The sequence below is a fragment of the Delphinapterus leucas genome, chromosome 2 (assembly GCF_059928025.1).
Source record: "Delphinapterus leucas isolate spDelLeu-1000000601 "Yukka" chromosome 2, BTC_Dleu_Yukka2, whole genome shotgun sequence".
In the NCBI taxonomy this organism is placed as follows: Eukaryota; Metazoa; Chordata; class Mammalia; order Artiodactyla; family Monodontidae; genus Delphinapterus; species Delphinapterus leucas.
In genome coordinates this window covers 131,789,020-131,806,778 of record NC_143130.1, presented here as the reverse complement: position 1 = coordinate 131,806,778, position 17,759 = coordinate 131,789,020, and the positions used below count along the sequence as shown (strand labels likewise).

Sequence of the window (17,759 nt, the reverse complement as noted above, 5' to 3'; positions counted from 1 at the left end):
ATGCTTTGTGACTGTCTTTGAAAACCCTTCTTACATCAGAGTAATCTCCCACATTGTGAATCTGGACTCCCCAAGGCAGAAGCCCAAACTCTCTTGCTCAGCACCTTGGCAGCTAGAGTGCAGGCTCTCCCAGGCAGGCGTACTCACACAAGTCTCAGTCAAAAAAAGAGCAGCATGAGGAAGCAGGTGCTATGTTGACTCCATTTTCTCTGGCTTGGATGGTGACGAGGAGTCCGGTCTTCAGTGGCAGGAATGGTGGAGCGTCTTGTGTGTAGTGTCCACTCATCTACAGCACCAGTGGCAGCAACACTGAGGTCTGGCTGAGGCAATCCCACATAGTGGTTTTGGTATTGTTTCTGGCTGCGTAGGCTCCAGATCTGACTCTGACTCTCTCAGAGATTCTCCAAACTATTTAATATCCCTTAATAAATCCTTAAATTAGCTAGTTTAAGGAACTAGCAGCTTCTGTGGTTGGCAAGTAAGATCCCAGTTCCCAAATCAAAACCACAATGGGATATCACCTCAGTCCCATTAGGATGACTACTATGAAGGAAAGAGGGGGGAGGAAGGGAAGGGAGAGGAAGGGAGGTCAGGGAAGGAAAAAAAATGTTGGCAAGGATGTGGGAAAATAGGAACCCTGTGCACTGTTGGTAGGAATGTAAAATGGTAGAGTTGCTGTGAAAAACAGTATGGTGGTTCTTCATAATTACCATATGACCCAGCAATCCCGCTTCTGGGTATGTACCAGAAAGACTGAAAGCAGTGTCCTGAAGATATATTTGTGCACCCATGTTCATAGTAGCGTTATTCACAGTAACTGAAATGTGAAAGGTACATAGAGTAGTCAAAATCACCGAGAAAGCAGAAGGGTGGTGGCCAGAGGCTGTGGGTGGAAAGAAGGGGAAATTATTCTTTAATGGGTACAGAGTGTCCATTTGCAAGATGAAGAGGGTTCTGAGATATATGGTGATGATGGTTGCACAACACTGAAAGCACTTAGTACCACTGAACTGTCCACTTAAAACTGGTTAAGATGGTGTGTTGTGTGAATTTTACTACAATTTTTTTTAAAAGGTTGACAGTACCAAGTGCTTGCCTGGATCTGGAGCAACTGGAACTCTCACATATTTCTGATGGGAATGCCAAATGGTACAGCCATTTTGAAAAAACATATGGCAGTACCTCAGAAACTTAAACATACATTTACCATACAATCCAGCCGTTCCAATTCTCAATATTTACCCAAAAGAAATGAACACATATGCCCACAGAAAAATTTATTCACAAACAGGTGTTAGCGATGGAGGAAAGGGCAACATGAGAGATACTTGTAGTGACAGAACTGTTCTGTAGCTTGACTTTATCAATGTGAATACCCAGTTGTGATACTGTCCTATAGTTTTGCAAAATGTTATCATTGGAGGAAACTGGGAAAAAAAGTTTATGAGATCTCTACATGAATCTAGAATTATCTCAAATTAGAACGGTTAATTTTTTAAAAACTTTTTAAAAAATTATTTATTTATTTATTTATTTATTTAGTTTTGGCTGCTTTGGGTCTTCGTTGCTGTGCGCGGGCTTTCCCTTCGTTGCGGTGCGCAGGCTTCTCATTGCAGTGGCTTCTCTTGTTGCGGAGCACCGGCTCTAGGCGTGTGGGCTTCAGTAGTTGTGGCACACAGGCTCAGTAGTTGTGGTTCACGCGGGCTCTGGAGTGCAGGCTCAGTAGTTGTGGCACACGGGCTTAGTTGCTCTGCGGCATGTGTGATCTTCCCAGACCAGGCCTCGAACCCGTGTCCCCTGCATTGGCAGGCGGATTTTTAACCACTGAGCCACCAGGGAAGTCCCTAGAAAGGTTAATTCTTAAAAAAACAAAACAAAAAAATCCCAGACCAATACAACGAATTTTCCTGGTTTCACACAACCAAAAAAGCATATAACCCAGAGGTGAACCCAGGTCTGGTTCGTCCTCCATCACATGCTGTCTCCTTTCTTAGAGATCATCCCATGGGCAGCATGATGTGGTGGGAAGAGTGTGCTCTGCCAGTGGAAAGTGCTGGCTTCCTGAGTAGAAACCCCTGGGAGTGTTTCTTAGTTCTCTGAGTGACAAAAAAGAAGATGTTTTTCCTTGATTGATATGTGTTAAGTGAATCTATAAACTTACATATGTTGTCAGTAAAGTATTGAGTACATTTTAGTGTAAATGAAATTCCCACCTGAAAAGAAAACAGTATACAGAGATCATTAGTATCATAACAATAACAACAATTAAAGCTAACATGATTAGAGCACTCATTTATGTTCACAACTTTAAGAGGTAGCTGATTTCTAGGTTGCAGATGGAACAAATGAAGCCTAAGGAAGTTGAGTAACTTGCCTCACAGATGGTTCAGAGCAGAGCTGGATTTGATCCCAGGCAGTCTGGCTCCAGAGTTCATCCTCTTAATGGGAGCCTCAGGTGAGATGATATTGTAGAAAAAGAAATATGTTGCTGGTGAAGGATTTATTATCATTTAGCGGGAATATTGTTTAAATTCATATTTTTTACAGGGACCTACATGTGGATTCACTTTAGATGCTTCACAATAATATCTCACTACTAATATTTGACAATGAGCCATTCTTATGAAAGCTATTTACAAGAACAGGATTTCCCCATGTGGTGGTAACTATGATCTTCATTTAATGCTTGGCATGCATGCAGCTTAAAGATGACTTCAGGAAACTATTTAGATCTTTTGGATCAATGGACGCCTAAAAATTCAATGTGAAATGTATCTAGGGTGGGTGCCAAAAATATTCTTTACTCATTCTTTAAGTAAAGAATATTTTTCAAATGCAAATAATTTCTACTTCCTGCCCTCCTCCTCCACCTTGTCACACACGTGAATATTTGTTTTGATACTGGGTTTTCTTTTTTTTTTTTCGCTGTACACGGGCCTCTCACTGTTGTGGCCTCTCCCGTTGCGGAGCACAGGCTCCGGACGCGCAGGCTCAGCGGCCATGGCTCACGGGCCTAGCCGCTCCGCGGCATGTGGGATCTTCCCGGACCAGGGCACGAACCCGTGTCTCCTGCATCGGCAGGAGGACTCTCAACCACTGCGCCACCAGGGAAGCCCCAAGTAAATTGGTCTTTCTTTTTTATTTTTTGCGGTATGCGGGCCTCTCACTGTTGTGGCCTCTCCCATTGTGGAGCACAGGCTCTGGATGCACAGGCTCAGCGGCCATGGCTCACGGGCCTAGCCACCCCGCGGCATGTGAGATCTTCCCAGACCAGGGCATGAACCCGTGTCCCCTGCATCGTTAGGCGGACTCTCAACCACTGCACCACCAGGCAAGCCCTGATACTGGGTTTTCGTAAGGCAGATTTACACTTCTTTAACCATGTAATTAGAGCTATTTAATTTAAAGCCACAGTGTGGTACAACAGGTGGAAAGAATATAACTCAGAATTGAGACACAGGTTCTAGCCCTGTTTGTTGCCTAGAACAAATTTTTTTTTAAACATCTTTATTGGAGTATAATTGCTTTACAATGGGGTGTTAGTTTCTGCTGTATAACAAAGTGAATCAGCTATACATATACATATATCCCCATATCCCCTCCCTCTTGCGTCTCCCTCCCACCTTCCCTATCCCACCCCTCTAGGTGGTCACAAAGCACTGAGCAGATCTCCCTGTGCTATGCGGCTGCTTCCCACTAGCTATCTAGTTTACATTTGGTAGTGTATATATGTCCATGCTGACAAAGAATTAATCTACAAAATTTGGTTTTTTGACTCCTAAAAAGTCATTTAGATTTTTGGTAGCTGTTTCCTCAAATGCCAAATGTGCCCTCTCTCCTTCACAGAACCTAGTGAAGTGTTTTGAGAAGCAAAAAGTACAATGTGAATTCCAGCCCTCCAAGGTCTATCTCACTTCCTCCAGGGAAGACACTCACTGGGAGGGGAGGCAGGAGAGCGGGCTGTGCATGATGACACAGTGCTTGGTCTCCGGAAAGTCTCTTCTCAGCCTCCAGAGCCCAGCGTGGTATCTGACCCAGGTCAGCACCCAGCAGAAGTCTGCTTTCCAAACAGCTATTTCTGTGCCATGGCTTTAAGCTGAAGTTCACAAAGTAATTTATGTTCTTTCTTATTTATTGTCTCATAAATTTTTTTGACATTTACCTTTTCCCTAGAATGTAATGATTCAAAAATCATACAAGCCCAGAAATGTACATAGACTGTCTACAATTAAGTGTGGTTAGCAATCATCTGTCCAGAGTGGCAGAGATGTACACCATGAGATCTGGAGACTTGTCTCCTGAAGAAGGATCACCGTATACGTTGTCTCACACACTGGTGGCCCAGGGCCAACCACATAAACCCTCCGGGGTTTCGTGTTAATCTTGCTGAGCTCTCACAGTATTTGGGTTCGTTGGCAAAAGTACCAGCTGGCTGTTTTAAAATCTGAAGATGCTAAAAAAGTATTGACGTTGTTAAAGGTAGACTCAGAAACAAAGAAAGCTTTTAGAAGAAGAGGTGCTTTAAAAGAATGGCTTATCATATATAAAATGCAATGAGTACCTAAAGGGAAAAATACACAAAAAATAACTAAGGTTATGGTGATTAGGGATGAAAACACTTTATTCTGTTTTTGGTTGGGTCCACATAGAAAGTCAAGGATGATAGTCTTTTATTTAAATTGACTTTCCAGTATTTATACTGATTCACCTTTACTATCTCCAGATAAGGGAGAAAGTTATTTACACACACCTGGTTTTGTGACGTATAAGCAGTGGCCGTTCAGGAAGAACCTGTCTGACTCTTGGCTTCTCTTTAGGTTGTTCACAAGGTGTTCTTAGTTGTTGTAACTCCATTCGCCACTACAGCATGGGCTTTGGAAACAGGTGGAGTCGGGTTTGAAACCTGCTGTCGGCCCGGGATAGCTGGGTGGTCTTGACTACGGGGACCAACCTCTCAGAGCCTCAGCTTCTTCTTTAGTAAGATGGGGTAGTTAATAATGCCGACCAGTTAACAAATCCAACCACATAAGATTGTTATAAAGATTAGAGATAATATAGATATTGAGCCTGAAACGTAAGTACCCCTAAAGGGTAGTTATGAACTCTTTTCTGTATGTGCCCTGGAAACAATTTCGAAATCCACTTAAAGCAGAGGAAGTAAATTCAAGTATTTCCTCAAGCGGCTGTATAGCGTCATTTTAAGATCACAGTGACTAAGCTCACTTTTCCTTATAGGAAGCATAATTGGGGGTGGCGGGGAAGCTTGAACCATTGCCCTGGTTTCAGCACTCAGATGAGGCCCCAGGATTCTGCCCAACCTCATGGAAGTTTACTCTTCAGAGTTGGGAACTGCACACAGAGGAATTTGCTGAGCCACTGTGATAAGGAAGCATAATGACAAGACTTACCTTCCTGGCAACTTAAAAAAAGGAGGGTACTACATTGCGTGTAATATGTACTTTGGGTCAACTCCCAATGTCCTATACATTAACTCAAGAATCCTGACAACCACTTCTACTGTGTTAGGTAGTACTAGCAAACGGGCTAGGAGCAAAGGGTCTGTAGTCAGACTGCCTTCATTCCTGTCCCCACTTCACAACTCGCTAGTTTTGTGTCCTTAGACACGTGACTTATCCATTCTAAAACTCACTTTCCTCATCTGAAACCCAGGATAATATTGATGCCCATCTCCTAGGGTTGTTGTAAGGTTCATACATAAAATATTCTTAGCTTAACGCCTGCCACGAAGTAAGCACTAGTTAAATAATTATTGCTGTTGTTGGTTGGCCAATAGTCAGTATCTTGCACAAAATCAAACACCAGTAAGAAGGTAGAAGTGCTGGTCTTCTGACTCCAAATCCCAGGCTCTTTCTCTTACCATGTGTTACTCTACTGAATGTTTATTGCTTTCTTAAATGATTAAAATACCACAGTGCTGTTTGTGTTATCCAGGGGCACTGAAGTATTCTCTCTAATTATGCAGGGGTGCAAATCAAAGATCGCTCCAAGTAGAAAATCATAACATTGTTTCACTGTTCTTTGCGCTTGCTTGAGAAAAAGAACCCACATATCAGACCACTTCTCACCCTCCCAGGAACTCTGCTTCCTGGGAGTTACAATCCTTTGATATCAAAACCAGTTCCAGTCGTGCCAGCTGAAAGGGCTGACTGCATTTTGACAGCGTAGAGGCCATAGCATTCTCTCTGTTTGGGGCCAAGTGGTGACGTCAACTGTTTGTCTCCCTTTCAAAGTTTTTCTCTCGTATTTTGCTCCAACTTCCTCCAAATACGACTGGTACAACTGCAGGTGCCACCAGCTCTCTGGCTCATTGCTTAGTTAGGCTTAAATGACTGTGCGCTTGCTCCCTGCTTCCCTACTGGGCTTGGCACACCTCCAGGCTGCTTGGGTACTGAAGCCTGTGAAGTCCATGAAGTTGGTTTTCCAGACTAACTTTAACCTGGAATGAACTTCAGACAAGGCAGCTCTGGAGAAATTCATATTGACTTTCCTACCTCATTTACAAATAATTTTTCAAATAGTCAAAGAGAAACATTCACCGACATAGACCATACCCTGGGCCATAAAACAAACCTCAACCCGTTTGAAAGAAATTAAATCACACAAAGGGATTTCTCTGAAAGCAATGGAATTAAACTAGAAACTGATAGCAGAAAGATATCTGGAAAATCTGTTTTAAAAAAAGTTGGAAATTAAAACAGCACAGTTCGGAATAGCCCATGGTTCAAATAGGAAGTCATGAAGGAAATTATAAAATATTCTGAGCAGAATGAAAATGAAAGTACAACATATCAAGATGTCTGGGATGCATTTAAAGTCGTGCTTAGAGGAAATTTTATGGCATTAAAGGTTTATATTAGCAAAGAAGAAAGATCTAAAATTAATGATCTCTGGGACTTCCCTGGTGGTCCAGTGGTTAAGGCACCACACTCCCAATGCAGGGGTCCCGGGTTCGATCCCTGGTCAGGGAACTAGACCCCACTGCCACAACTAAGAGTCCGCATACCGCAACTAAAAGATCCCACGTGCCACAACTAAATATCTCGCATGTCGCACGAAGATCCCACACGCGGCTATGAAGATCCCGCGTGCCACAACTAAGACCTGGCAAAGCCAAATAAATACTTAAAAATAATAATAATAAAATAAAATTAATGGTTTAAGCTTTCATCTTAAAAAACTAGAAAAAGCAGCTAAAAGCAAAGCAAGGCGAAGGAAGAAAATAATAAAGAGATGAAATCAGTGAAATTGAAAAACCACAGAGGAAATCAATTAAGTCAAAAGCTGTTTCTTTTAAAAAATCAACAAAATTGGTAAGCCTTAGTCAAACTGATCAGGTAAAAGAAGGAAAAAACCCCCCAAATTACTAACATCAAAAATGACAGAGAAGAGGGCTTCCCTGGTGGTGCAGTGGTTGAGAGTCTGCCTGCCGATGCAGGGGACACGGGTTCGTGCCCCGGTCTGGGAAGATCCCACATGCCGCGGAGCGGCGGGGCCCGTGAGCCATGGCCGCTGAGCCTGCGCGTCCGGAGCCTGTGCTCTGCAACGAGAGAGGCCGCAACAGTGAGAGGCCCGTGTACCCCCTCCCCCTGCAAAAGAAATATAGGACTGAATAGTCCTATATTTTATATAATAAAGAAGTAGAATTTGTAATTAAAAACATTTCAACAATGAAAATTCCAGATGGCTCTACTAGCATATTTTACCAAACATTAGGAATAAATAATACCAATTTAATATAAACTTCTCCAGAAGATAAAGGAGAAGGAAACACTTGCCAACTCATTTTATGAGATCAGCATTGCCTTGATACCCACACCAAAGACATGAAAATTAAACTATTAATATCTCTCATAAACAATGTAAAAATCCTTAATAAAATATCAATAAACTCCAGCAGTGTATCAAAACGATAGAACACCATAACCAAACTGGTTTTATCCCAGGAATGTAAGGTTGGTTCAACATTTTAAAGTCAATCACAGTAATTCACTATATCAACAGACTAAACAAGAAAAGTCATTGTTTCAATAGATGCAGAAAAGTATTTGACAAAATTCTCCATCCATTCATTATTAAAAACAAAACAAAACAAAACAAAAAAACACCTTTCAGCAAATTGCAATTAAAGAGAACTTTCTCTGGACTTCCCTGGTGGTCCAGTGGTAAAGAACCTGCCTTCCAATGCAGGGGACACGGGTTCGATCCCTGGTTGGGGAAGTAAGATCCCACATGCCCGCGCGCCACAACTACTGAGCTTTCACGCCTCAACGAGAGAGCCCGCGTTCCGCAAACTACAGAGCCCATGCGCCCTGGAGCCTGCGTGCCACAACTAGAGAGAGAAAACCTGCATGCCACAACTAGAGAGAAGGCTGCGTGTGCCACAACGAAGAGCCCGCGCCACAACGAAGGATCCTGCACGCCTCAGGGAAGACCCCACATGCCACAACTAAGACCCGATGCAGTCAAAAAATAAATAAATAAAATATTAAAAAAGGAACGTTCTCAATCTAATAAACAGCTTCTGTGTTAGTTCTATATTGCTGTGTAACAGCCCCAAAGCATAAATGTCGAACAATGATTATCTCACAGTCTCTGGAGGCTGGGAATCTAGGTATGACTTAGCTAGGTGCCTCCGAATCAAGGTCTCCACAAAAGTGAACTTATGTTGTCAGCTGGGGCTACGATCTCATCTGGAGACTCACTGGAGCAGGAGCAGGGGTGGTGGTAGGGAGATCCACTTCCAAGCTCAAGATTGTTGGCAGCATTCAGTTCCTCACAGAATACTGCATTGAGTGACTATGTTCTTCTTGGCTGTTGGTCGCCTCAATTCCTTGCCATAGGGCAGCTCACAACATGGCATCTGGATTCCCTCAGAGGCAGTGAGCAAGAGAGTACAAGAGAGTGCTCAAGGCAGAAATCACAGTCTCTTTGTAACCTAATCTCAAAAGTGATATTCCATTACTTTAAACATATTTTATTCCTTAGAAGCAAGTCAGTAGGTCAAGCCTACACTGAATATACAAGGGGAGTATACAAGGGCATGAATACCATGAGGCAGGGATCATTAAGGGCCATCTTAGAGACTGCCTACCACAACCTCTACAAAGAAATCTAGTTAGTGCAGGATACCTAGTGGTGCAAGATTGAATGTTTTCCTCCTAAGATCAGGAATAAGGATGTCTGCTCTCACCACTCCTATTTGATATTACACTGGAGGACGGACATACCAAGTGCAATAAGGCAAGAAAAAGAAAGAAAAGGCACACCAGTTAGGAAAAACTAAAACTGTCCCTATTTGTAGATGACTGTCTACATAGAAAACCTCAAGGAATTTACAAAAACCTTCTAGAACTTGTAAGTAAGAAAAAGCAAATCAGCATGTGAAAAACTGCTCAATGTTAGTCATTAGGGGAATGCAAATTAAAACCACAAGAGACCATTACCCACCTTTTAGAATGACTGAGTCAAAAGAACTGAATACCAAGTGTTGGCAAAGAGGCAGAAATTGGAACATTGCTGGCAGGAATGTAAAATGGTACAGTCACTTTGGAAAACATTTTGGCAGTCACTTACAGTAACACATACTTAACATATGACCCAGCAGTACTCCTCCTAGGTATTGTTTTCCCAAGAGAAATGAAGACATATGTTCACACAAAAGACCATTCATGAATATTTACAGTGGCTTGGTTTACAATCACCAAAACTGGAAACAACTCAAATGTTCTTCAACTGGGAGTGGATAAACAATATCCATACAATGGAATAGTACTCAGTAATAAAAAAGAATGAACTACTGATAAATGCAACAATATGGATGAATCTCAAATATATTAATACTAAGTGAAAGAAGATTAGCCTCAAAAGGCTACATAATGTATAATTCCATTTATATGACATACTGGAAGAGGCATAACTACAGAGACAGAAAACACATCAATGGTCGCCATTTGCCAACCATTTTTGGGAGGTTCACCTCCAACCAATCCCTGGACTCCATCTATATGCCACTCCATTTTCAAGGCAGCCACCCATCTCTCTCCTCCCAGCTCCAGCTCCTTCCCGAACCCTATCCTGATTTACATTTAGTGGCATGCTGCTTGGCACAGGATTGGTCCCCGTTTCGTAGGCAGTATGCAAATTTTCTCTCCTCACCTATTGCTTCCAGGCAACACCCATCTCAATGCTGGGCATATGGAATGGGATAGATGATAAACTACTGAGGCAATCTGCCCAGTGGCGAATTACCCTATTTCGTGGTTTCCTCCAAGTCCGTTAATTTTCCACCATTGTGCTCCGTCTGACCTGAGCGAGTAGGAGCCAGTTGGGAGAAGGATGTAAATAAAGAACGTAAGATAGGGCAGGCTCTGTAAGCCTCCATCTCCCACATTATAAGCCCAGCTCTAGTGGAAGTCAACGGTCAAGCACCGCCCCACCCCACCCCAACTCCCAAGCTAGTGGGGGTACGTGCAGACTCTAACCAATTTCAGTCATCGTACTGTCATCATACTTCCTCTTTTCCTCTCCCCCTTTCTCTCATTCATTCATTACTGGCTGCTACAGCACTGACCAGGAGAGACACAAAAGCTGCCCTCAAGACATTCACAGTCTCGCGGAGAATACAGGGGAGTAATCACAGTTATCACACAGTGTGGTACAGGCTGCGTGGGGTGAGGGGCTCCTAGCGCAGGCGTCTTCCCGGCAGACTCTGCCAGAGCTGCGTCTTCCACGACCTGCTGGAGTTTGCAATCTTGCAGGCCTCCTCTCCCCGGCAGAGGGACGTGCAGGGACCCGGGCCCACGTCCAGAACAGCTTCTCCCGGGCTCCGAGGCAGCCCACCAGGGCCTTTCGCCGCAGCAAGGACGGCGACCGGGTCCGGGAGGGAGGCCGGGGCGCTGCGGCCCCGCCCTGGCCAGGTCGGAGCGGGGGGCGGTTCCCATAGGGATCGCGGGCCGGCCGGCCGCGACCGAGCTGGGCGGGAGTCGGCGAGGCAGGAGCTAGCCGGCCCGACAGCTGCGGCGCCGCGAGTCCTGGGCGGGGAGGGAGGCGCGGGCCGGGCCGCCACGTGGCGCCGCTCGAGGCTGCGCGGCGGGGGCTGGGGCGCGGGTGGGAAGCCGGGTCGGCGCTGGCGTGTTTCCCCGCGGCCGCGCAGCGGCGGGGCGAGAGAGGTGGCCCCGCCCAGCGGCGGGACGGCGCGTCCCTGCTTCCCACAGAGCTCCGGGCCCGCCTCAGGAGGCGCGGGGCGTGGGGTGCGCGCCTCGCAGGGCTCTCCCTTCCGGCGGGGCCTCGCCGCCGCCGCCCGCGCGGGGAGCCGGGCGGTGTCTTCTTGCCGAAGGGAAATGAAACCCGATATTAGAACCGGGGAAGCCCTTACCCTTCCCAGTCCTCCAGCCAGCTCATGTGTCTTAGATCGGATGAATTTACCATTAAAAAGATAGATTGTCTTACAACTCAGTTCGTTTTAGGATGACGGGTTACATTTTAACTTGCAGGGTATATAACAGACGATTAAACTTGAGTTACCAAAGGCAGCTGACTCCAGGCTGTCACCCTTGATCAAGTGGCCACGGCTGGGGGGCGAGGCTTTAAGGGAATGGGTCGGTTCCTAATTCTGTAACGAGTGCCGTCTTCTGTTCTAGGTCCTTGACAAAGATCCATCGCTGATTGAAGCTCTAGTGCAGTGTGTTCATGCCAAGATTTTATAAGCGACATTTTCAAACTATGTGAAGATCCGTTTAAAGAAGATTTATTCTTCTGTGATGGAGAAGTATGAAAAAATTGGGAAAATTGGCGAAGGATCCTATGGAGTTGTTTTCAAATGCAGAAACAGGGACACGGGTCAGATTGTGGCCATCAAGAGGTTTCTGGAATCAGAAGATGATCCTGTCATAAAGAAAATCGCCCTTCGAGAAATCTGCATGCTCAAGGTAATGGATTTTTTAAAAAATTAATTTATTTAGGCTGTGTTGGGTCTCCATTGCTGAGTGCAGGCTTTCTCTAGTTGCGGCGGGGGCTACTCTTTTTTTTTTAACATCTTTACTGGAGTATAATTGCTTTACAATTTTGTGTTTGAAGTGGATCAGCTATATGCATACATATATCCCCATATCCCCTCCCTCTTGCGTATCCCTCCCACCCTCCCTAACCCACCCCTCTAGGGGCTACTCTTCGTTGAGGTGCACGGGCTTCTCCTTGCAGTGGCTTCTCTTGTTGTGGGATACGGGCTCTAGGCACTCAGGCTTCAGTAGTTGTGGCTCGCGGGCTCTAGAGCACAGGCTCAGTAGCTGTGGCGCTCGGGCTTACTTGCTCTGCTGCATGTGGGATCTTCCCAGACCAGGGATCGAACCCCTGTCCCCTGCACTGGCAGGCAGATTCTTAACCACTGAGCCACCAGGGAAGTCCTGGTAATGGATTCTTTAAAGTGAAGTTTCAGGGACTAACAAAATTAAAGTGAGTCATGTTATGTGAAATAAATGCCTTGAGATGTGGCCACATCTCCTTCCTTCACAGACTTCTGTCCTCAGTGACACAAATGGGACATCTGTGCACGAGTCACCAATTATATAATGAATTATAAAGTGGAGACGTTAAGTGCAGGGAACGATGGTATTCACTTTCAGACTTGCTGTGGAATATTTTATTTTTCTTCCCAGTAGCTTCTTTCCCATGTCACCTGTAGATCTGGTTCATGAAAAGCCATCAACTTTTATAGTACAGGAACTTTCCATGATTTTTAAACTTCTAAACTAGCTTCTGTTGATGTTCTGAGTCCATGAAGAGAATTAATCATTCACCTGTTTTCAAACAGCTAGAAAGCTGACAGGTTTTCATTATGCCTCACATTTATCTACGGCTGACCTTTATAACGTCTTGTCTCTAGAAGGATTTTTCTCAAAAAAGTGAAATGATTGCTTTAAAAATGTTCATCAGCTAACTCTTGGAGACCATGACATGGGGGGGAGGGGAGTTGTTTATTATAAGCTGAAAGTATTTTTTTCCTGGAATAGAAATGAAAAAGGAAAGTATCTTTCCTTCTTTTCTGAATTTCTGTGAAGATGAAACCCAAATCCTACCCTACGTAGAATGCGTCCTGTAATGAATGCAGTGTGGGTTAACTTTCAACAGATTAACTTTCTCCGTAGGGGTTGGTTTTAAACAGTTAGGGCCTCTGTGTTCTGACAAGTACAACTAACTATCCAACAAGGAAAGAGCAACCTCGTGCGAGCTCAATGAAACATCCAGGGGATTTTCTCTCACCTTTGCTTCTCCATTTTCTCCAGGCCTCTCTAAAAGTCTTCTTCTCCCCATGAATTGCATGTGTGGGGTTATCTCTGGATAAGGACCCCAAATGGGAAGTGGAGGGCTTTGGATAAATTAAAACAGGTGGGGACGACTTTCTCTATTTGGGTCTAGGACATTCTTTACCAACTGGATGTTGTCAATTCTGAGAAGACACTTCCAAAGCCCCTGTGAAGTACTCCCCTAGGAAAGAGCGAGACAAGCAGCGTTTGCCCATCCCACCGCCTGGTTGCCCTGCCCTCCCCACTCTCTACACAGGGAGAGAGAGGGTCTCACTGTTTCTCTGGGGCCCATGGATGTTTTTCACTTTCTCAGGCTTTCCCTAGCGGAGAAGGTGATAATTGTATTTCAAAGGGCCCATTTACTCCAAAGAAAAGCCAGTCTGTTTCTAGTGGAGAGATACTCTTTTTCTGATTCTGAAGGTCACCTGCGAGCACCTCTCTGAAACCTCTCACTATTCTTTAGCAATACGGTGTTTACGAGTTTAGTCCCTGAATTACTTCAGTTGCCCCAGGATGGGGACCTCGCCTCTAGATCTCTGTATCAACCACTTGGCATGTAATACCAATAAATGTTATTGTTGGGTTGAAAAAAAGATGTTAGCAAAATAAAGTCTTAGGAAGGGTAGATGTTGCCAATAAATTAGGAAGTCAGATATGTTCTCATGAGTAACTGAATATTGATGTCCTCTGAAGGATACAGTTGAGTGCACAGGAGCCTGAGTACAAAGCACACAGCACTCCATTCTCCAAAATCAAGTGCACAGCTGAGATGCCCCTGATCTGTATCAGGTGATGGGACTAGATTATCAGTAGAGCCTGTCCCGTCAAGCCCTAACTTTTCAGAATTCTGTGATATTCCTAACACATAATGGGTGCTTAAATATTTGCTGGATAAATGAATTGAGGGTTTGTTAAATGAAGTCATACTTTCTCCATTTACTTATTCAGTAAATATTTATGGAGCTCCATTGTACCTAAAACAATGTTTATGTGAAGTTGTACATCCTGTCTTTCAGATGCTTAACCGGTGGAAGATGAATTTCCCCTCAACTCTTACACCCAATAGACTGGGTTCCTGTCTATTGGGTGTAATGGGCAGGGCCTGTGTCATTCACCTTGTCTCCCCATGCCTGTCGTGAACCCTCTAAATAAAGTGTTTGGAGGCTTGCTTGAGCTAGACTTTGAAATGTTTAGGGAGACATGGAATAAGAGATAAGGCATTCAGGGCAGACAGTCTCTCCTAGGGAAAAAAGAGATGCATAAGTGGAAAACAGTATATTGAAGGAACACAGGTAATAACCCCAAAGTCTTAGCCAAGATGCCTGCTGGGCTAATAGGCCTGGGAGAAAAGAGAAGGAAAGGAAGCCAGCGTCCATTAGGAGGGGGTGTGAGGAATTTCTTGGAAAACAGGTCTGGCCCTGGGATAAGTGATGATTAGCACATAGCTTCACCTTGGTCCCAGGTGGCCTTTGGGGTTTGGAGCCTGCCTTGGGGACATGTTGTTGTCCCTAGAACAGGAAACTGCTGAGGTCTAGGCTAGTGTTTTAGGGCCCCATCTGAGCTGCATTCAAGGCAGAGCTCTAGGGCCCGTGGAAGGGGAATACTAAACCGGAACCAAGCACAGTTCCATGGGTCCAGGTTCACGGGCTCAGGGGCTCAGTGAGTGTGAGTTCCTAGGATTTTCCTTGCACAGCCCTCACAGAACTGGGGCTGTTAATGACCCCTGCTAAGGTCAAGAACTAGGAAGACTGAGGCTGAAGGTACCTCAGTGACCTTAGCAGGTGAGAACAAGCAAGGGCTGAGGCCCAGACTGCTCTTATTATGATAAGGAAAGCAAGAAAGGTAGATTAAGACCAGATGTAGAAGGCTTTGAATGCCAGGCTGAGGAGTCTGGCTTTCACATGAAAAGAGGGAAGCCAGCCAAGATTTTTTATTAGAAAGTTATCATTTGCAGACTTTTGAATTTCATGGATCAATAAAATTTCAAAAAAAAAATTTTTTTTTTTTACAGATTGGTCGGCATTTTAAGAGGCTGGGTTATCACCATCACTTCATAAATGAAAAGACGTTTTAATATTTTAAAAAAACTAGGAAAGAACCAATTTTAGGATAAAAGCAGTCTTCCTGAGAGAGTAGTTGACAACTAAAACAACATCTCTATATATATACATTTCTCAGGTGTGTGAGAGTGTATGAGTGTAGGGGTGTGTGTGTGTGTGTGTGTGTGTGTGTGTGAGAGAGAGAGAGAGAGAGAGATCATTGCCCTTATTTTTCTCATTTCACTATCCATTGATGAAAATGAAGACATCAGCTGTTGTGTGCAGCCTAAATTTCATGAAAGTTAGTACTATGTCTGCGAACAAAGAGACTCCCCAGATCAGATGATGTCCTACTTATAGGATCTATCTGATACAACGAAATACTAATACCACAAAAGAACTGAATGGTCCCTTGGATTTTTTTTTTTTTTTTTTTTTTTTTTTTGGCTGCGTTGGGTCTTCGTTGCTGTGCACGGGCTTTCTGTAGTTACAGCGAGCAGGGGCTACTCTTCGTAGTGGTGCACGGGCTTCTCATTGCGGTGGCTTCTCTTGTTGCAGAGTGCGGGCTCTAGGCGAGCAGACTTCAGTAGTTGCAGCATGAGGGCTCCATAGTTGCAGAACACAGGCCCTAGAGTGCATGGGCTTCAGTAGCTGTGGCACATGGGCTCAGTAGTTGTGGCACATGGGCTTAGTTGCTCCGCGGCATGTGGGATCTTCCTGGACCGGGGATCGAACCTGTGTCCCCTGCATTGACAGGTGGATTCTTAACCACTGTGCCACCAGGGAAGTCTATTAAGTTATAATAGAATTTGGCATGTATCTGTCCTCAGAGAATTGCTTGTATGTTTTTTAAACATTTATTTAATGATTTAAAGCAACTCCCAATAGTTGCTGTCAGACTCTTAGAAATTACAGTTGTTTCCATTAAGCAGATAAGATCATGGGAGTGAATTGTCCAGCAGTCAATTGCATAATTATTAAGGCACCACATCTACAGTGTTTCTCGTTCTTGATGTGAAAGCATATATGAAGATGTAACTATACATTGGTAAATGATTTTAAAGATAATAATTATTATCAAGAAACCTATTTTGCTAATATTTTTAGAAAACATTTTTTCTGAAAAACTGAAACACTTTTCAAATAACATTACTTCATGCCATTTGGGGGAAAAAGTGTGACACATTTTTATGAGATAAATTCAGTATTTGTGCTAATAAACTGCTCCCTAAACTAAATGTAATTCGCTCTTCACCAAGAGGTCCTACTGTAGTCAACCCTTTAATGTTTTCATTTGAATCTTATTTTTTCCAGGCTTTTAGAAAAATAAACAATTGCTCCAGTTAAAGTTAGTCAGCTCGTACTCTACTTTAAGAACATTAAGTACCGTTCTAGTGACAGTAATAAAATTATACTGCCATACCTGAGCTCAAAGCAACTATCCTACCCTTTCTCAAGCTCACTTTCCATTGTGGAAAAAAGAGAAAGAAGTCAATATTTTCAGTCATTGTTTCTGATGAGACACCTGTGTGTAAGATAGTTGACATGTGTTCATTTGGCAAGATTTTACAGAACTCCTGCCATGTACCAGGCACTGTTCTAGGCTCCTGTCCTCACAAATAAGGAGAGACTAACAGTAAACAAATGATTATATGTCAAGTGGTGAAAATGAAGCAGGATAAGGGGGTAGAGGTGATGGAGGGGCTTGCTTTTTTATATAGAGTGGTTAGGAAGAGCCTTCCTGATGAATGACATTTGAAGACATTCCAGCAGAAATGTGAAGGAGTGACTCTTGCAGCTTTTTAGAGGGAAAGCATTCCAAGCAAGGGGAAGAGTAAGACAGAGGCCCCAAGGCAATATCAAGTGAGGTGTTCTAGGTGTGTTCTAGTGTGTTCTAGGAGGAGCAAAGAGATGAGTGTGTCTGGAGCAGAGGAAGTGAGAAAGAGAGCCATAGGAGATGAAGTTAGAGAGATGAGGGGGTTAGATATGAGGGCCCTGTGGGCCATGGTAGGGACTGTGGATTTTACTTTGAATGAGATGGGAGCCAGCAGAGGGTTTTGAGCAGAGGGGTGCCCTGGCATGACTTATACCCTAGAAACGTTCCTCTAGCTGCTGGTTACTCCAGCTCCATGAGCAGGAAGCTCTTTTAGAAGACTGTTGATGTGATCCAGGTGTGAGGTGATGGGGTTTGGGTCAGAGGGGCAGCAGTGGAGGTGGTCAAATTCAAGATTTATTCTGAGAGAAGAGCGCATAGGAATCCGATGGTTGGATGAGGAATCACGAATGACTCCAAAGTTCTTCAGTTGAGTTCCTGGAAGAATGAAGAGGTCATTCACTGTGATAGGGAGACCCAGGTGCAAATCTGGGGGAAAGGAAGTGAAAAGTTCGTTTTGGATAT

General features: G+C 44.1%; 1 protein-coding gene across 3 annotated transcripts in view; it reads left to right on the top strand.

Annotated features, from left to right (window-relative positions):
* The first annotated feature begins 11,133 nt into the window (after window positions 1-11,133).
* Window positions 11,134-17,759, top strand: part of CDKL1 (cyclin dependent kinase like 1) — a 69,101-nt gene continuing 62,475 nt past the window's right edge. The window contains exons 1-2 of one of the 3 annotated variants that reach the window (XM_089906166.1): window positions 11,138-11,514; window positions 11,661-11,948. In XM_089906166.1, coding sequence (XP_089762292.1) covers window positions 11,781-11,948 — 168 coding nt within the window. In that variant the 5' untranslated portion in view covers window positions 11,138-11,514; window positions 11,661-11,780. Of the gene's footprint in view, window positions 11,949-17,759 lie in introns of all 3 variants that reach the window. The other 2 variants (XM_030763418.2, XM_022570615.3) reach the window with 2 other exon arrangements.